Raw genomic sequence first — 21559 nt, forward strand, 5'->3', positions numbered from 1 at the left:
ACTAACATCAAGGGGGAAAAAAAAACCCAAAAACTAATATCAGAATAGTCTGAATCATTAGGATCATCTATTTCAGAAAAATCAGATTCATCAAATGAATCTTTGGCAAACAACTGTTCATGAATTTTTTTTTTTTTGAGATGGAGTCTTGCTCTGTTGCTGAGGCTAGAGTGCAGTGTAGATCTTGGCTCACTGCAACCTCCACCTCCCAGGTTCAAGCATTTCTCCTGCCTCAGCCTCCCAAGTAGCTTGGATTACGGACCTGTGCCCCCACACCTGGCTAATTGTTATTTTTCTTTTTTTTTTTTTTTTTTTTGAGATAAAGTTTCAATCTTATTGCCCAGACTGGAATTCAATGGTGTGATCTCAGCTCACCACAACCTCCGCCTCCTGGGTTCAAGCGATTCTCCTACCTCGGCCTCCGGAGTAGCTGGGATTATAGGCATGTGCCACCATGCCTGGCTAATTTGTATTTTTGGTAGAGATGGGGTTTCTCCATGTTGGTCAGGCTGGTCTCAAACTCCCAACCTCTGGTGATCCGCCCACCTCAGCCTCCCAAACTGCTGGGATTACAGGTGTGAGCCACTGCACCCGGCCTATTTTTTTTTGGTTTTGTTTTTCTTTTTTTTTTCTCTTTATGCAGAAAACTCTTCATGCAGAGATAAGGTGGTCACTTCATGTTACTGAATATATATTTTCCTTTTCTTCCCTGAAACTGAACCAGTTAAGCCCCATAAGAATCATCTTTAACCACAAAAAGGGAACACACTCTAAAAACCAATTTTCAGACTGAATCTTAAAGTGTGTATATAATTACCTCTTAGAATGACAGAGTTAAACAGGAGTATTTTACTGTGGAATCATACTTTTTTTCTCTTTTGAAACATTTACCTACTGTAGAATATATACCTTTTTTTAAAATTAAGAGACTGTGTCTCACTCTTCCACCCAGGCTGGCACCATCATAGCTCACTGCAACCTGGAACTTCTGGGTTCTAGCAATCCTCTCACCTCAGCCTCCCCAGTGGCTAGGATTAAGGCATGTGCCACCACACCCGGCTTTGTTGCTCAGGATAGTCTCAAACTCCTCACTTCAGGTAATCCTCCCACTTTGGGCTCCCAACGTGAGCCACTGTGCCTGACTTGTACTTTTGTTACTCTTAACAAATAAACAGAAATTTATTTTTATAAAATGTATTGAAGAAACACTGCTTTCTCTCTTAATTCTACTAGTAGGGCAATTCCTGTAACTCCAACAATAATATCAATGGTGTGTATAGTGATACATAGCTCATACACCAAAATAAACGTTGCAAAATGGGCACCATAATGGTTGGCCATTATCACAGTACGTAGGTCAGTGACCATTCCTTATAAAAGTTGTGAATTCTTCACTAATTGCTATTTTAAAATTTTTAGTACTTTTAATTCTACCAAAAAGTTTCAAGAGCAGTACCATGAACACTTTTATACTCTTCTCTGCAATTCTCTGCTAACATTTCTCCACATTTGATCTTCATATTAGTTTAGTATTCTGCTAAGCTACTTGAGTAACTTGGAAATATCACAACCCCAAATATCTAATTGCTATTTAATCCCAGTATCATTTATACTTCCAGATATGATTTAGCCCTTACCAATCAGAATTCTGCTAAAAAATAAGCCCCCATTCTCTAAGGCACAGGCTAGCCAGCAAACAACACTTAGTGGATTTGGCCTGCTGCCTCTTTTTTATGATTCCTGTGAACTAAGAGTGTTTTTTACCTTTCTTTCCCCCATGGATCAGACAGGTTAATGTGCCGACATATTAATAGTAACAAGGTTCAAGGGTGGCACATTTCACATCTGTGCATGAACACCCAATCATCATACTCATGAACTACAAAAGGATTTTTTTTTACATTTTTTAATGGTTGAAAAAATTTAAGAGTATTCTGTGACATGTTAAGTTATATGAAATTCAACCTTCAGAGTCTATGAATAAAATTTTATATTATTTGAGTCATACTCATTTAAGTATCTGATGCTACAAGGTAGGGTTTCAGTTACAACAGATACATTATCACCCATGAAGCCTAAAATATTTACTATCTGGTGCTTTGCAGAAAAAGTCTGTCAACTCTTGCCTTAAAGTATCCACTGTATATAATAAATTAACATTTTTCTCTGCGTCTAGAACAGTATCAGCTGTGTAGCATCCCACAGAAAACTGAGAAAATAAGATAAACAAATTATTTTTGGGGGTTTAATTCTCTCTTGAAACCCCAATTGAGAAAGACAGTATATGCATTTATATAATTAAAGTAAGATGCTCTGAGTATAGTCATCAGTGTAGGAAAAGATACATGAATTTAAAAGTTCTGAAATTTGAGTTGATAAACCCCATTACACCAAATTATTCTGTGAGCATAAAAATGAAACACCTGGCTCAAGAGATTACCAGATGTCCATGTCTGGCCTTATAAAAATCCAAGATACTGCTGGATGCAGTAGCTCACGCCTGTAATACCAGCACTTGAGGAGGCAAAAGCGGGTAGATAACTTGAGCCCAGGGTTTCAAGACAAGTCTGGGCAACATGAATCCCATCTCCAAAAAAATTAGTCAGGTATGGGGGCATGTGACTGCAGTTCCAACTACTTAGGAGGCTGAGGTAGGAGGATCAACTGAGCGTGGGAAGGTCGAAGCTGCAGTGAGCCATGATTATGCCATTGCATACCAGCCTGGGCAACAGAGTGAGACTATGTCCCAAAAATTAAAAGAAAAAAATGTTACTTTTTCCCATTCAGTACGGTGCTGGCAAAAAAAAAAAAAAAAAAAAAAAAAGGAGGCCAGGTGCCTGGCTCATACCTATAATCCCAGCACTTTGGGAGGCTGAGGTGGGCGGATCATGAGGTCAGGAAATCGAGACCATCCTGGCCAACATAGTGAAACCCCATCTCTACTAAAAATACAAAAATTAGGCCAGGCACGGTGGCTCACACCTGTAATCCCAGTATTTTGGGAAGCTAAGGCAGTCAGATGACAAGGTCAGGAGTTCGAGACCAGTCTGACCAACATGGAGAAACCCCATCTCTACTAAAAATATAAAATTAGCCAGGCATAGTGGTACATCACTGTAATTCCAGCTACTTGGGAGGCTAAGGCAGGAGAATCGCTTGAACCCAGAGGCAGAGGTTGCAGTGAGCCGAGATTGCTCCATTGTACTCCAGCCTGGGCAACAAGAGCAAAACTCTGTCTCAAAAAAAAAAAAGGGCCGGGCACGGTGGCTCACGCCTGTAATCCCAGCACTTTGGGAGGCTGAGGTGGGTGGATCACGAGGTCAAGAGATCAAGACCACCCTGGTCAACATGGTGAAACCCTGTCTCTACTAAAAATACAAAAAATTAGCTGGGCATGGTGGCGGGTGCCTGTAATCCCAGCTACTCAGGAGGCTGAGACAGGAGAATTGCCTGAACCCAGGAGGCGGAGGTTGCGGTGAGCCGAGATCGCGCCATTGCACTCCAGCCTGGGTAACAAGAGTGAAACTCTGTCTCAAAAAAAAAAAAAAAAAAAAGGCCAGGTGCAGTGGCTCACGCCTGTAATCCCAGCACTTTGGGAGGCCAAGGCGGACAGATCACGATGTCAAGAGATCGAGACCATCTTGGCCAATACAGTGAAACTCCGTCTCTACTAAAATACAAAAATTAGCTGGGCGTGGTGGTGCGCGCCTGTAGTCCCAACTACTTGGGAGGCTGAGGCAGGAGAATTGCTTGAACCTGGCAGGAGGAGGCTGTAGTAAGCCGAGATCGTGCCACTGCACTCCAGCCTGGCACCTGGTGACAGAGCAAGACTCTGTATTAAAAAAAAAAAAAAATTAGCTGGGTATGGTGCCACACACCTGTAGTCCCAGCTACTTGGGAGGCTAAAGCAGGAGAATCGCTTGAACCTGGTAAGTAGAGGTTGTGGTGAGCCAGGATCACACTACTGCATTCCAGCCTGGGCAACAGAGTGAGACTCTGTCAAAAAAAAAAAAAAAAAAAATTTAGCTGGGTGTGGTGGCGTGTGCCTGTAATCCCAGCTACCTGGGAGGCTGAGGCAGGAGAATCGCTTGAACCTTGGAGGCAGAGATTGCAGTGAGTTGAGATCATGCCACTGCGAGACTCCATCTAAAAAAAAAAAAAAGAAGAGAAAAAAAGAAAGAAAGAAATCCAAGATACCAAAAACCTCACAGAACTGGAGTCCCCCAAAACAAAGTATGTAAATCTTGTTAAAATTTTTTTTGGCCAGTTGCAGTGGCTCACACCTATAATCCCAGCACTTTGGGAGGCTGAGGTAGGAGGATTGCTTGAACCCAGGAGTTCTAGACCAGCCTGGGCAATGCGATAAGGCCAAGTCTTTAAGGAAAAAAATAAAAAATTAGTCAGGTGTGCTGTGCACCCATAGTCCCAGCTACTTGAGAGGCTGAAGCTGCAATCATCCATGATCACGCTACTACACTCTAGCCTGGAAAACAGAGTAAGACTCTGTCTTTAAAGAAAACATTAATTTTAAAATTTTCTGTGTTCTCAAAATGTCAATACTGCATTTTAACTGAAAGAAAAATGGAAGTTTTGACAAACCATCAATGAACCTCTTGTAATATCTATCTTAACTGGAGTAACCTCTTCACATCCAATTGTTACATAAGATTACTTACCCGTGTCCGATCTTCAATGTTGTATATTTTTAACTGCATAGGGATGTTGAAGCTATGCAAAAAATTGCCTCCAAACACTAACGTGTCTGTAGGAGTATACACAGCATGAATCCAGCCTAGAAGAAAGGAACAGGGGGCAGTGGCTGAAAGTACACGTTACAGTAAGTCTCTCTCAGAGAACAAGTACAAGACCCCTAGATCACACTCTTTACTCTGATTTTGTTTCTTAGTGGTAGGCCAAGTTATTTAATCTCTCAAAGCCTCAATTTCCTCTATAAAACCAGTTTAAATAATACTTCTTATGGTTGCTTGTGAGAGTAAAACGAGAAAATACACATCAAATGCTTAGCATATAATAAACATTTATTGGAGCACCAACTATAAACCAGGCTCTGTGGAAGATCATTTATAATTCAGGGGTGTCCGATCTTTTGGCTTCCTGGGACCACACTGGAAGAAAAATTGCTTGGGCCACACATAAAATATGCTAACACCGCTGAGCAAGGTGGCTCATGCCTGTAATCCCAGCACTTTGGCAAGCTGAGGCAAGCGGATCACGAGGTCAGGAGTTCAAGACCAGCCCGGCTAACAGGGTGAAACTCTGTCTCTACTAAAAATACAAAAATTAGCTGGGCATGGTGGCATGCACCTACAATCCCAGCTACTTGGGAGGCTGAGGCAGGAGAATTACTTGAACCAGGACCCAGGAGGCAGAGGTTGCAGTGAGCTGAGATTATGCCACTGGACTCCAGCCTGGGTTAGAGAGAGAGACTCCATCTCAAACAAAAAACAAAAAAACAAAAAACGCTAACACTAACAACAGCTGACGAGCTTAAAAAAAACTGTAAAAAAAGCCGTATCTCATAACATTTTAAGAAGATTTATAAATTTATGTTAGGCCACATGCAAAGCCATTCTTGGCTGCATGAGGCCTGTGGCCTGCAGGTTGGATAAGCTTGTTTACATGTATCCTCATTTATATTCCTTATAACAAAATGAGACACAGATTTACATATTTGCTAAAAGTGTAGTATCTAGCAGGTAAATGCAAAGTCAGAATCCTAACAGAGGTCTGTGATTCCAAAATCTGTGATCTTTATAAGCACTTCTTTTGATTTAATGACTTGGTCAAAAACATCCCTGATTCAGCATGCTAGCTTTCAGGCCCATTCCCTAGAATAGTGGGCAGCTATTCTACATAGGTTATTCAACCTATGTAGATATTCAACCTACATAGATATTCAACATAGGTTGTATATCACTTGCAGAACAGGTCCTATCTATAGAGACTCTGAATTACTAGGGCTAACACAGATCTCAAACATGTATATCTGGAAAGTCCCGGCTGGCAATTCTGATATACTTCAGTGGAAAACCACTGCCTTTCAAACTGAAAACAAAACAAAATAAAACCTCAGCATCTACTCCATAATGACAGGAAGAAGCACTGTTTTTTCCTGCAGACCCCAGCATCATAATGATTCTTGGTGGTAATCCGTCAATTTCTTTTTTTTTTTTTTTTTTCTGAGACAGGGTCTTGCTCTGTCGGCCAGGCTGGTGTGCAGTGACGCAATCTTGGCTCACTGTAACTCCGCCTCCTGGGTCCTGGTTCAAGCAATTCTTCTGCCTCAGCCTCCTGAATAGCTGGGATTACAGGCACGCACAACCATGCCCAGCTAATTTTTGCATTTTTAGTAGAGATGGGGTTTCACTAAAAATGTTGGCCAGGCTGGTCTTTGAACTCCTGACTTCATGATCCGCCCACCTCGGCCTACCAAAGTGTCGGGATTACAGGCATGAGCCACTGCACCCGGCCCAATTTCTTTTTCATTAAAAAAAAATGTGGCTAAATAACCCACTCTTCCCATTTTGCTTACCTGAGGGAATGACGAACGTATAGCCCTGCTTGAGCTCAATGCGCTGGCAATCTGATACCCGGTCACCCAGAAAGATGTCTCCCTGTTTCCCTGAGAGCAGCCAATTCTCGTACAGCTCCAGGTTGTGGGCTGTAGGGGGGATGAGCCAGAAGACCTGTGAGTTAAAAAACTTTAGTCTGTTAACAGCCATTGACATGACCCAGTCGTCTCCCTCAACTGATAAACAGGTACAAAATTAAGACCACCAGGTAGAAGAAAGGCAAGCAATTTTCCCAGCCTATAGAAGTTGACTATTTGGTAAACCCTAGAAGATTCAAGGCAGTAGATCTTTCTTATCTTCCACTTGATCCAACAGTATTAAGGCTTCCCCGGGGTTTGACTGTAGAATCCAGATCCCATCCAGGACTCTGAGAGAAGAGGGTCATTCAGCTCATTACCTAGGCAGTGCCTTTAAACACCCCTGACTCTCTGGCCTCCAGAGTCCTAAGTAGCCCAGTTAATTAGGTACAATATCTTCAAGAGACTGGCTCGAGTTGTTTTGTCCTTAGTTATAAGGAAGATCAACAGGGCTTAAAGGGATCTGAAGTAAACAAAATGACTTTTGGATTTGGAGATATAGTTGTTCTGATTAAGACCCCTTTTTTTTTTTTTTTTTTTGAGATGGAGTTTCACTCTTGTCCCCCAGGCTGCAGTACAATGGCGTGATCTCAGCTCATAGCAACCTCCGCCTCCGGATTCAAGTGATTCTCCTGCCTCAGCCTCCCAAGTAGCTGGGATTATAGGCATCCGCCACCATGCCTGGCTAATTTTGTATTTTTGGTAGAGACAGGGTTTCTCCATGTTGGACAGGCTGTTCTCGAACTCCCGACCTCAGGTGATCCGCCTGCCTCGGCCTCTCAAAGTGCTGGGATTACAGGCGTGAGCCACGGTGCCTGTCCAAGACCTTATGTTTTAAACAATGCATTATCTGTTCTCATTCTAGTTCTACTTTTTTCTTACAAATGCATTCACTGCAAGTAAGAGTAACAAGAGTGTAATACTATAAACCTTGGATATTAATTCTAGATTTCCATTCTCATATAGCATTCAGAAGCATTTTACAAGCTGGATAATTCTGAATGAATAAAGATAATCTTTCAAAACCTATTTACATCCTCAAAAAGGACTTAAAGGTTTCCTTTGGTTACATTTCAGACCAAGGCCTACATAGAGGGAAAGTTGGTTTAGATCTTAATTTGCCGATTTCACAGCGAATCCTTCTAAAATTTGTGTTCCCTTCCACTATTTATCATACTTCTAAGTACAGAAATTATCTTGTCCTTCTAAAATCACTTCTTTGGCTTCATTTGAAGAACTCTGATTCAGGAATCTATAAACAGGACCGTTGAGATTTACTAAGTACTGTGCCAATATTGGTGTAATGATAGTGAACTAAATGAATACTATTTTCTAATGAACACTAGCCAAAGAAGGTGAACTTAATCTATAATTCTTTCCAGACATGAATGGGGACAATTCCCTAACAGATTCATTTCCAGGGTATATTAAGCATACATGAACTGAAACAAAGTCATATAGATTCCAAACCCCATTAAAACTATGACCATACCTTTCCCCCTTGATGGATGTGATACCAAACAGAGGTACCACCAAAGTCCACATGGAAGTCAGTATAGCAGCCTCGAACACTCATTAGACAGTACCTGACCCAATAAAAAGCAGCAGCATTAGTGTACTGATGGAAAAAAATGCATCTGACCCACCAAAATGTCATACTCTCCTCTTGTATACTCCCTTTATCCTCCACCTAATCAAGTTCCAGAGGACAAAAAGTGATGCATTTTCAAGTCATCGCATTATCAGAAAAAGTTTTGTATTTTTTTTTAGCTACCCTATTGACTAAAACATAAGTTTTTTTTCCCATTAACCATGTGATTGTGTGCTATGGTATGCTCACATACACTCTTCCTTGTGGAATTATAAAGTCTGTTCTTTAAATAATTCATCTTTTTGATCATTTAGGACACAGAGCAAAGCCTGTAAGAGAGGAGCCAATCCTTACTATTTTTTTTCTTAATTTATTATTTTTTTAAAGATGGGGTTTTACTATGATGGCCAGGCTGGTCTTGAACTCCTGACCTCAGGTGATCCACCCACCTCGGCTTCCCAAAGTGCTAGGATTACAGGTGTGAGCCACCGTGCCAGGCCCAATCCTTACTATTACTTTAGTCTCCCATAGCATGCTAAAGAAGATGCAGGGCGCATGACTTACTTCTGCACTTTAGGGTACTGCATCTCCAAGATGGCATTTGTTGATTCAGTCTGGCTTTCCTTCAAGTGCCTTGGCCACATGTTGTCTACCCAGTCGATGAAATCCACCTTTAAACAGAAGAAGAAAACACTTGGGCTCCAAGGGAAAGGTTGGGGGTCAAAGATAATTTTAAAGTCAAGAAAAACAGAATTTCTTAAAATACACATCAAAAAACTATAATCATAAGCAAATTAAAATAATCCATTGGTGAATTTTAGGGTTACCAGGACACCATCCTAGAAATAATTGTTAAAGGAGAATAAAGACTAATCATTCCATCAAATGATAAAGAGTAGAGACAGTACTAGTCAGAATAGAATAATTGATGATACAATAGTGTACAACTATGACCTCTCTTCTATGTCAAAACTCATATAATTTGCTTTATTTTTTAATCCAATAAAAGGTGTTGCCTGGAAGGTATCTATAAATTCAGCAAAATATATACCATTGTTAGTACAGTTAAGATGCCAAAAGTTGGACAAACCAAACAAATATATATATAAATAAATAAATCCAGTATGGATTTGTAGCCTTGCATTGACAATGTGCCATAGAAACTACCAGCTTAGGAATAAGAAGCTGCAGGTATGTCATGTCTTTTCAAGACTATATAAGGTCCTGAAACTCATCTATAAAATTAAGACAGACCAGGCACAGCGGCTCACACCTGTAATCCCAGAGCTTTGGGAGGCCAAGATGGGAGGATCACTTGAAGCCAGGAGTTCAAGACCAGCCTGGGCAACACAGTGAGAACAGGTGTGGTGGCTTATGCCTGTAATCCCAGCACTTTGGGAGGGTGAGGCAGGTGGATCACCTAAGATCAGAAGTTCGAGACCAGCCTGACCAACACAGAGAAACTCCGTCTCTACCAAAAATACAAAATTAGCCAAGCATGGTGGTGCATGCCTATAATCCCAGGTACTTGGGAAGCTGAGGCAGGAGACGCGCTTGAACCCAGGAGGCCGAAGTTGCAGTGAGCTGAGACTGCACTCCAGCCAGGGCAGCAAAAGTAAAACCTGTCTCAAATAAAATAAAATAAGTAAACAAAAATAATAAAATAAAAATAAATAAAAAGTAGCCATGGTGGCATGTGCCTATAGTCCTAGCTACTTAGGAGGCTACGATGGGAGGTTTGCTTAAATCCAGGAGTTTGAGGCTATAGTAAGCTATGATCATCACTGCACACCAGCTTGGGCAACAGAGTAAGACTCCGTCTCAATAAAAAAAACCTAAAAACACAAAAAAAAACCCTAAAATAATTACCTCAAAGATATGTTGGAAGGATTAAATGTAAACACGTTTAAAATTTTGAAATAATGTTGTGAGAGTACAGAAACCTTTTTTTTTTTGAGACAAAGTCTCACTCTGTCGCCCAGACTAGAGTACAGTGGTGTGATCTCAGCTCACTGCAGCCTCCGCCTCCTGGGTTCAAGCAATTCTGCCTCAGCCTCCTGAGTAGGTGGAATTACAGGCACCCACCAGGGCACTCAGAATTTTTTAGTAGAGACAGGGTTTCACCATCTTCGCGAGGTTGGTCTCAAACTCCTGACCACATAATCCACCTGCCTTGGCCTCCCAAAGAGGTTACAAGCGTGAGCCACCACACCTGGCCAGGAATCTTTTAAATAATATTGGCTGAAAAAAAAAAGAGAAGTGCAAGCAATACAAATTGCAACATTTTACACTAAATTATAACATGTCCTTGTACCTTCAAGTGTCTACACTCAACTACTGAACTCCAGGTAGGTAAAGCCTGAGAGCCAAACAACCATGAATTAAGCACAGTGCCTGGTAAACATCTAACTTATGGCTGTAAAAAACATATATCTGGAAAGCTCTGTAACAACATCTATGTATTTGATCGCTTACTTCCCTTATAATGGTAATCAAGACTAATGCATACAACCGTGCATGATATGAAGCAGTTGTCTAAAGGACACCCAGAAGTCAACTGTGGGAGTGTTTAGAAAGCATCACCACTGACATGGAAGAAACAAACAAGACGAGGAGTAACTGTTAAGGTTAACCTGCTGCTCCATTTCAAAGAATTTCTGCTCAGGGAGCCAACAATTTTAACCAAGCATCCACTGGTCCTAGAACATTGAATAAGCCCTGGCTGCCTTTCTTTCCTTCGAATAAAATTTACTGTTTCTTATATGTAGTGGCCACCATCTCCCATCTCCATGTGTTGTCCATGAGAATGCCTTTAACAGAATAATAAAGTATTTGCTAAATACACTGTAAGCCCCCATGTCCGAATGGGGAGAGGAACGGTTCAGAACACTTGAGTTTTTTTTTTTTTTTTACCACGCGTTCATTCACAGAAAGCAGAATTTCTTAATTGCAGCAACAAAGTCAGTCATTCTTGCCTGCCTTTCTCTGGTATTATTAGGTGTCTTCTGACTACAGAGAGTTTGTGGTAACACGTTCTGCTTTTCTTCTTAGGTTAATCTTTAGCCTTGGGATAGATCCTATGCTAAATACCCTGATCCATAGGAGAGCAAGTCTCCAGTAAGAACAATCACCAATTACAATCTCTTCTGCACCAACACTAGGGTCAAATTGGTAAGAAGTCCAATATCATGAACCTAGTCTATTTATAAACAACTCATGGCCTTCCATGAACTTATTTACCCATCACCAAACAAATGTGTGTTATTTGTACCATTTTTATATCTACCTCTCAGTTACTGCTAGAATGGCAACACTAAATAATCTCTTCTTATCATAGAACTCTACTTTATGCTAGCTCCTATAACAGACTTGTAAAAGTTGCCCATCTTACCTCCTGGAACCTAGCTTTTTTTTTTTTTTGAGACAGAGTCTCGTTCTGTCACCCAGACTGGAGTGCAATGGCTTGATCTTGGCTCACTGCAACCTCTGCCTCCTGATTTCAAGCGATTCTCCCACCTCAACCTCCCAGGTAGCTGGGACTACAGGCATGCACTACCATGCCCAGCTGATTTTTGTATTTTTAGTAGAGGCGTGGTTTCACCATGTTAGCCAGGCTGGTCTTGAACTCCTGATCTCAAGTGATCTGCCAGTCTTGGCCTCCCAGAGTGCTGGGATTACAGGGGTGAGCCACTGCACTCAGCCTATTTTCTATATTTTGATTGTGGTGGTACTTACATGAATAAATATGTTTGTCAAAACTCACTGAAATGCACATTTAAAACGGGAGTCCACTTTACTGAATGTCAACTTTACCTCAATAAAGTTGGTTTTTTAAAAAGCACTAGTGTGGCCGGGCGCAGTGGCTCACACCTATAATCCCAGCACTTGGGAGGCCGAGGTGGGCGGATCACCCAAGGTCGGGAGTTCGAGACCAGCCTGACCAACGTGGAGAAAACCTGTCTCTACTAAAAATACAAAATTAGCCAGGCATGGTGGTGCATGCCTGAAATCCCAGCTACTCAGGAGGTTGAGGCAAGAGAATCACATGAACTCAGGAGGCGGAGGTTGCGGTGAGTAGAGATCGTGCCATTGCACTACAGCCTGGACAACAAGAGCAAAACTCTGTCTCAAAATAAATAAATAAAATAAAATAATATGCACTAGTGAAATATACTGGAAAAGCCCTAGATAAATGAAGGGATATACTATGGGAGGAGTAAGAATTCTACCAAAAGAAACAGCAACAAAAATAACATAATTATAGCTATAAATGTTTTTTGTTTGTTTGTTTTGAGACAGGGTCTCATTCTGTTGCCCAGGCTGGAGTCCCGTGGCACTATCTCAGCTCACTGCAACTTCTGCTTCTGGGATCAAGCAATTCTTGTGCCACAGCCTCCTGAGTGGTCTCAAACTCCTGGGCTCAAGTGATCCACCCACCTTGGCCTCCCAAAGTGCTAGGATTAGAGGTGTGAACAACCATGCCAGGCCTCTAGCTATAAATATAAAACTTGATCTGGTTAATACTTTACCATTATTTATTTATTTATTTTTTAAGATGGGGTTTCACCATGTTGGTCAGGCTGGTCTTGAACTCCCGACCTCAGGTGATCCACCCGCCTTGGCCTCCAAAGTGCTTGGATTACAGGCATGAGCCACCATGCCTGGCCAATACTTTACCATTATTAAGATTTTGAAATGTGTGACTATTCCACACAAAGTCTCCTATTTTATTCTACCAATAGAATACCCATGTTATTACTTATATAGCAAGGTCACAAAAAGCTTACCTGCTTTTAGAATGTGAGCTTCGTTAATAACTCATTCAATCTTTCTAGTCATGTTTTAGGTCTCTGTGAGATATTGGTAGTGTGGTCTCTGCCTCTTAATAATTTCCTATTTCTGAGCCCTCTCATAGGTTCTTCTCCTCCATTTAATGGTAATATGTTTTTCTAATTTTTATAAAATGATGTCACATGTTTATCATTAGAACTAGGGACAGAGTGAATAAATTCAGGATACCACAAAAAAGGTTTCATGTAGAATAGTCATACATTTCAAAATCTTAATAATGGAAAAGTATTGACCAGGCCAAATTTTATATTTATAGCTACAATCATGTTATTTTTATTGTTGCTGCTTAGTTTTGTTTTTTTTTTTCCTTCATAAATAGAGACAGGGTCTCATTATGGTGCCCAGACTGGTCTTGAATTCCTAGGCTCAGGCAATCTTCCTGCTTCAACACCCTAGTGTAGCTGGGACTACAGGGGGGATGCCACCATACCTGGCTAATTTTTCTGTAGAGACAGGGTTTTACTATGTTTCCCAGGCTGGTCTCAAACTCCTGAGCTCAAGTGATCTGTCTGCCTTGGCCTCCCAAAGTTCTAGAATTACAGGCATGAGCCACCATGGCTTGCTTCTATTTATATTTTTTATTATTTTTTCAAGACAGAGTCTTGGAATGTCAGCTAGGCTGGAGTGAGGTGGTGTGATCACAGCTCACTGCAGCCTCAACCTCCCAGGCTAAAGCAATCCTCCCACCTCAGTCTCTTGAGTAACCAGGACTACAGGTGCATGCCACCATGCCTGGCTAATTTTTAAAATTTTTTGTAGAGATGAGGTCTTGCTAGGTTAACCAAGCTGGTCTTGAACTCCTAGGCTCAAGGGATTCTCCTGCCTCCGCCTCCCAAAGTGCTGGAATTACAGGCATGAGCCAATGTGCCTGGCCATTCCTGTTATTTTAAAATTAAAATTCTATAAATAGGCCAGGTGCAGTGGCTCAGGCCTGTAATCCCAGCACTTTGGGAGGCTGACAGAGGTGGGTCACCTGAGGTTAAGAGTTTGAGACCAGCTTGGCCAACATGGTGAAACCCCATCTCTACTAAAAATACAAAAATTAGCTGGGTGTGGTGGTGCATCCCTGTAATCCCAATTACTCGAGAGGCTGAGGTGGGAGAATTGCTTGAACCTGGGAAGCTGAGGCGGTAGTGAGCTGAGATCACGCCACTGCACTCAAGCCTGGGCAACAGAGCAAGACCCTGTCTCAAAAAAAAAATAATAAAAATTTTAAAAATTCTAAAAATATTAAGGAAATAAAATTACAAATAAATAATGTGATTGGAATTCTTACATCCCTCTCACTAAATTTCTATTTAGCAAACCACATTAGGCTAATAAAAAGGCTAAATTCTAGCCACCTGTCTTCCTGTAATTCCACATGACCAAATAGACAATGATGACTAATATAAAAATAGATTTTTTTGGCTGGGTGCGGTGGCTCATGCCTGTAATCCCAGTACTTTGGGAGACTAAGGCAAGTTGATTCTTGAGGTCAGGAGTTAAGACCAGCCTGGCCAACATGATGAAACCCTGTCTCTACCAAAAAAAATACAAAAATTAGCAGCACTGTGGCCTGTAGTCCCAGCTACTTAGGAGGCTAAGGTAGGAGAATTGCTTGAATCAGGGAGGCAGAGCGAAGATCGCGTCACTGCACTCCATATCCTAGGTGACAAAGCAAGACTTGGTCTCAAAATAAATAAAAAATAAAAATGTTTGTTTTTATTTTTGGGGTCTCAAGACATTCTCCAGACTAGTCTTGAACTACTGGCCTCAAGCAATCCTCCTATCTCAGCCTCTCAAAGTGTTGGGATTACAAGCGTGAGCTACCATGCCTGGTCAAGAGTTAATTTTTTTTTTTTTTTTTTTTTGAGACAGAGTCTCACTGTGTTACCCAGGCTGGAGTACAGTGGCATGATCTCAGCTTGCTGCAACCTCCACCTCCTGGGTTCAAGCGATTCTCGCGACTCAGCCTCCCAAGTAGTTGGAATTACAAGGTGCATGCAACCACACCTGGCTAATTGTTGTATTTTTAGTAGAGATGGGGTTTTGTCATGTTGACCAGGCTGGTCTCAAACTCCTGATCTCAGGTGATCCATCCGCCTTGGCCTCCCAAAATGCTAGAATTCCAGGCATGAGCCACTGCATCTGGCCACAAGAGTGAATTTTAATACTCTTCTCCGTTACATGCAAAACTCAATGTTCCTACAATAAGTTGCTGGTGACACAAATCAGAATAATCCTGCCCTATGTAAAATTAAGTAATTTCACGTCCAGGCACAGTGGCTCACACTTGTAATCCTAGCACTTTGGGAGGCCAAAGTGGGAGGACTGCTTGAGCCCAGGAGTTCAAGATCAGCCTGGGCAAAATAGTAAGACCCTGTCTCTAAAAAATATATTTAAAAATTATAATAAATTTTAAAATTCACCCCCTGCAAAACTTTAAGTGATTTCAGAAAATGCAGTTATTCTTATCAAAATACAGTATTAATATATTCGTACAAAAATACAAGTTATTCTTGTCAAATAGTCTTGTTTACCTTAAACTTGGTAGTGCAAAAAATTATAAATTTTCCCAGTATAAAAACAACCCATTTTATTTTAATTTTTTGAGACAGAGTCTTGTTCTGTCACCCAGGAGGGAATGCAGTGGTGCAATCATGGGTCACTGCAGCCTCAACTTCCTGGGCTCAGGTGATCCTGCCACCTCAGCCTCCTGAGTAGCTGGGATTACACACGGTGCCATCACGCCCAACTATTTTTTTTTCTGTACTTTTTGGGGTTTCACCATGTTGCCCTGGCTGGTCTCAAACTCCTCAGCTAAAGCGATCTACCAGCTTTGATCTCCCAAAATGCTGGGATTACAAGCATCAGTTACCAACACCCAGCCAAAAACAACCCTTTTTGGTCACAATGACAATATGAAGAAAATGATTACACTAACCGTGGAGGGCCTCTGCACCATGTTCTCCAGTCTGGTGTGGCTAAACTCAAGGCTGATGACATTATAGAGTTTCTCTCGCTCCTCCTCTGGGGTCTCATAGTAGCGTGTCCACTGAGCCATGGTCATTTCAATGCCTTTTTGTGTGTTCACGTCCATGACATCCACCATGCGACGACTCCCTGTCATAAAAGATGCATCAATCATCTCTATCAAGTCTCTAATATCCTTAAATATACTAAGAATATTTTTAAAGAAAGAAGGAAAAAAACTATCCTTTCTTATTTTCAATAATAGACAAGCAAAAAGTTCTCACTCAACATAATCATAATCAAATCACAAAGAATGGAAAAGATAATGGATAATGTTAATAATAACAATTATTCCCTAAGGCATGTTTCCTATACAGTTGTTGAATCTTTTATCTAAGGTCTCATTTATACTAACAATTCTAAATGCTAAATACTAATCTCCATTTCATACATGAAAAAGCAGATGTTAGGTAATGTCTAGAACAAAGCAGGACAAGAACCCAGGCAGGCTCACTCTGGAGTCAAGCTCTTACTTACTGAGCTATAATGATTTGATGCAGGCTGACCTAATCTATCCCATAATTTGAATAAAGGATCCATGATTTAGTGGGTAACAGACTGATTTTGAATTTATATTCTTTTGTTAAACAGGGTTATTTCCCAAACCTGTCAATAATATCCTAGTCCATGAAGATAATTATCCCAGCTCATGAAGAATAAAGTCCCCTTTTCATTTATTCCACAAATATTTATAGAATGATAAAGATACCAGGATGGACACAAAGATCTGTATCAGATTCTTGTTGACTGTAACAACTACAACAAAATGCAGAAGGCCACAAGAGTCAGCATAAAATAGTAATGGAGAAAAAATAATAGCTTTGGAGTCAAAGATACCTAAGTTTATTTGTTTGCTTGTTTATTTATTTATTTGGAGACGGAGTCTTGCTCTGTCACCCAGGCTGGAGTGCAGTAGCAAGACCTGGCTCACTCAACCCCCCACCTCTTGGGTACAAGCAATTCTACTTCAGCCTTCTGACTAGCTGGGACTACAGGCGCATGCTGCCACCTCCAGCTATTTTTTGTACTTTAGTAGAGACAAGGTTTCACTGTGTTGCCCATGCTGGTGTCGAAATCGTGAGCTTAGGCAATCTGCCCACCTTGGCCTCCCAAAGTGCTGAGATTACAGGTGTGAGTCACTGCACCTGGTCTATTTATTTATTTTATTTTATTTATTTTTTAGAGATAGAGTCTCATTCTGTTGCCCAGGCTGGAGTGCAGTGGCGCGATCTCAGCTCACTGCAACCTCTGCCTCTCAAGTTCAAGTAATTCTCCTGCCTCAGCCTCCTCCTGAATAGCTGGGATTACAGGTGTACACCACCATGACTGGCTAATTTTTATATTTTTAGTAGAGACGGGGTTTTACCATGTTGGTCAGGCTGGTCTCGAACTCCTGACCTCGTGATCCACCCGCCTCCATCTCCCAACAAGTTGGAATTACAGGTGTGAGCCACGAAGCCCGGCTATTTATTTGAGACAATCTTGCTGTCACCCAGGCTGGTGCTGTGGCATGAAATCTTGGCTCACTGTAACCTCTACCTCCCAGGTTCAAGCAATTCTCATGCCTCAGCCTCCTGAGTTGCTGGGACTATAGCCACATGCCACCACACCCGCCTCATTTTTGTATTTTTAGTAGAGTCAGGGTTTTGCCATGTTGCCCAGGCTGGTCTTGAACTCCTGACCTCAGGTGATCCGCCCGCCTTGGTCTCCCAAAATGTTGGGATTACAGGCATGAGCCACTGCACCTGACTGAGACCTAAGTTTAAATCTCAGTTCCTATATACTATGTAGACAAGTTACGTAATTTCTCTGAACATTAATATCTTGTGGAGGATGAATATCACCTTGTGGGCCACTGTGAAGATTTAAAGTCGATGAAGTAAATATTTAATACAAAGTAGGTGCTCAAGAAGCAGTAAAAACCAAAGGAAAGTATCATACTTTTATTAGATGGATCAGAAAAGGCTTTAGGAAAAGTGGGGGAAGGATAAGTAGAATTCTAACAAGTGATGGTGGCACACCGTGAATAAACTTAATGACACAGGCATGCTTTAAAATGGGTACATGACAATGAAATATTTTATGCAAAAAGAAAAACAATGTAATGGTTATGATGGTAAACTTTATATTATCTGTATTTAACCCTAATTTAAGAAATTACAAGTAAATACTTTCCATCAACAATGCAGAGGAGGACGGGCATGGTGGCTCATGCCTGTGATCCCAGCACTTGGGGAGGCCAAGGTGAGCAGATCACTTGTGGTCAGGAGTTCCAGACCAGGCTGGCCAACATGGTGAAACCCCAACTCCACTAAAAACACAAAAATTAGCCAGGTGTGGTGGTGCGTGCCCATAGTCCCAGCTATTCAGAAGGCTGAGGCAGGAGAATTGTTTGAACCCAGGAGGCAGAGGTTGCAGTAAGCTGAGATCGCACCATTGCACTCCAGCCTGGATGACAGAGTGAGACTCTGTCTTAAAAAAGAAAGAAAAGAAAAAGAATGTAAAGCAAAGTAGAGGAAAGCAAAGTTTTATTCTTTTTTTCCTTTTGAGATGGGGCCTCACTCTATCACCTATGCTGGAGTGCAGTGGCACTATCTAGGCTCACTGCAACCTCTGAAGCCTTCCGGGTTCAAGTGATCCTCCCACCTCAGCTTCCTGAGTAGCTGGGACTACTGGTGCATGCCACCATGCCCAGTTAATTTTTTTGTATTTTTAGTAGAGACGAGATTTTGCCATGTTGCCCAGGCTGGTATTCTTTTATTACTAGAATACTTAGTATAGGCCTATCTTGGAGATATTGTGGGCTCAGTTCCAGACCACCGCAATAAAGCAAATATTGCAATAGGCAAGACACACAAACTTTTTGGTTTCACAGTGCACATAAAAGTTATATTTAAGTTATACTGTAGGTTATTAAGTGTGCAACAGCATTGTGTCTACAAAAACAAGGTACATAATTTTATTTTAAAATACTTTATTGCTAAAAATGCTAACAATCATCTGAGCCTTCAGTAAGTCATAATCTTTGCTTGTGGAGGGACTTGCCTCAATGTCCCTATTGAGGGCTGCTGACTGATCAGGGTGGTGGTTGCTGAAGGTTGGTGGATATGGCAATTTCTTTTTCTTTCACTGAAGTGTAAACTTTTCTTTTTTCTTTTGAGACAGGGTCTTGCTCTGTTGCCCAGGCTGGAGTACACTGACGCACAGCTCACCACAGCCACAAACTCCTGGGCTCAGATGATCCTCCCACCTTAGCCTCCTGAGTAGCTGGGACTACAGGCACACACCACAATGCCTGGGTAATATTTTAATTTTTTGCAGATGTAAGATTTAGCTATGTTTCTCAGGTTGACAATTTCTTAAAATAAGACAATGAAGTTTGCAACATGGATTGATACTTCCTTTCACAGAAACATTTCTCTGTAGAATGCAATGTTGTTTGATAGCATTTTACCCACAGCAGAACTTCTTTCAAATTTGGAATGGTAAATTTGGTTTCCAATTCAAATCGCCAGCTGCATTAGCCCCTAACAAGACAGTCAGCCTGTCCCTTGAAGCAGTTGGCTTCTCTCTAGCTATGAAAATCCTAGATGGCATCTTCTTCCAATAGAAGGCTGTTTCATCTACATGGAAAACCTGTTCAGTGCAGCCTCCATCATTAATGATCCTAGCTGGATCTCCTGGATAACTTGCTGCAGCTGCTACATGAGCATGTGCTGCTGCTTTACCTTGCACTTTCATGTTACAAAGATGGTTTAAACTTCATAAACCAACCTCTCCTAACTTCAGACTTTCCTTCTGCAGCTCCCTCACCTCTCTCAGCCTTCACAGAATTAAGCAGAATTAGGGCTTTGCTGTCTGTAGCTTAGGGTTTGTTAAGGGAATGTTATAGCTAGTTTGATTTTCTGTCCAAACCATTCAAACTTTCTCCCTATCAGCAATAAGGCTATTTTTCTTTCTTAACATTCCCATGTTCATTGGAGTAGCACTTTTAATTTCCTTCAAGAACCTTTCCTTTGCATTCACATCTTAGTTAACTATCTGATGTAAAACGCCTATCTTGGCTTTGGGCATGCCTTTATCACTAAACTTAGTCATTTCTACCTTTTGATTTACAGTGATTGTAATATTAATAGTGGGCCTAATTTCAATATTGTTGTGTCTCAGGGAATAGGGAGGCCTGAGGAGAGAAAGAGAACGGGGGAATAGCAATTTGGCAAAGCAGTCAGAACACACACAACATTTCAAGTCTGCTCTCCTATGTGGATGCAGTTCATGGCACCCAAAACAAGTGTAATAATAATGTCAAAGATCACTGATCAGCTGGGTGCACTGGGTCATGCCTGTGACCCACTTTGGGGAGGCCAAGGCGAGTGAATCACTTGAGGTCAGGAGTCTGAGACCACCCTGGTCAACATGGTGAAACTCCATCTCTACTAAAAATATAATAATAGCCAGGTGTGGTGGCGCATACCAGTAATCTCAGCTACTTGGGAGGCAGAGGCATGAGACTTGCTTGAACCCAGGAGGTGGAGGTTAGAGTAAGCCAAGATTGTGACACTGCACTCCAGCCTGGGTGACAGAGTGAGACTCCATCTCAAAAAAAAAAAAAGACCACTGATCACCACTAACAAATAATAATGAAAATGTTTTAAATAGTGCGAGAATCACCAAAACATTCTATTGGAAGAAGGGCAGCTATGAATTTGCTCAATGCAGGTTTGCCACAAACCTTCTATTTGTTTAAAAAAAAAAAAATACACTATCTGCAAAGTACAATAAAATGAGGTGTGCTCATACTCTAGGTATGGACCAGAGCACATTCTGTGATGGTCAAAGTAATAGCTAACATTTACTGAGAACTCAGCACAGCTGATCCTTGAACAACACAGGTCTGAACTATATGGGTTCACTTACACATGAATTTTCTTCCACCCCTGCCACTCCAGAGACAGCAAAAGCAATCCACCTTTTCCTCCTTAGCCTATTCATCATGAAGATGAGAAGATAGGAAACATATTTTCTTTTATGATTTTAATAATTTTTCTCTTACTTTATTGTAAGAATGTAGTATACAATATGTATAACATAAAATATGTATTAATCAACTGTTTACATTATCCATAAGGCTTCCAGTAAACAGTAGGTTATCAGCAGTTAAGTTTCTGAGGAGTTCCAAGTTATATGTAGATTTTTGACTTGTTGGGGGTTGGTGCCTCTAGCCCTTACGTTGTTAAGGGTCAACTGTATATGCCAGACAGTGTTCTAAGTACTTCACATTTAAGTAACTTGTTGAAGATTACAGAGCTAGTAATTAGTGTCGCTGGGGACCGCTTTGCTCCAGAGTCCATATTCTCAACCAATACATTCTATCACAGAAAGTTTACATGACAGAATGGCTTACTTCTTTCTGAGACATAAACTGACACTGA

General features: G+C 41.2%; 1 protein-coding gene and 1 pseudogene across 6 annotated transcripts in view; both read right to left on the reverse strand.

Annotated features, from left to right (window-relative positions):
- KDM2A (lysine demethylase 2A) overlaps window positions 1–21559 on the reverse strand; it is a 142117-nt gene that overhangs the window by 33874 nt on the left and 86684 nt on the right. For all 6 annotated transcript variants that reach the window (XM_064364687.1, XM_064364686.1, XM_064364689.1 and 3 more), the window contains 5 exons: window positions 16039–16217; window positions 8826–8932; window positions 8163–8256; window positions 6554–6707; window positions 4677–4792 (listed from right to left, as the gene is read on the reverse strand). In XM_064364687.1, coding sequence (XP_064220757.1) covers window positions 4677–4792; window positions 6554–6707; window positions 8163–8256; window positions 8826–8932; window positions 16039–16217 — 650 coding nt within the window. The remainder of the gene's footprint in view (window positions 1–4676; window positions 4793–6553; window positions 6708–8162; window positions 8257–8825; window positions 8933–16038; window positions 16218–21559) is intronic.
- LOC135270337 (small nucleolar RNA U13) lies at window positions 1781–1891 on the reverse strand (annotated as a pseudogene).

Source organism: Aotus nancymaae, unplaced genomic scaffold (genome assembly GCF_030222135.1).
Source record: "Aotus nancymaae isolate 86718 unplaced genomic scaffold, 86718_ANA_hifiasm-v0.15.2.pri h1tg000059l, whole genome shotgun sequence".
NCBI lineage: Eukaryota > Metazoa > Chordata > Mammalia > Primates > Aotidae > Aotus > Aotus nancymaae.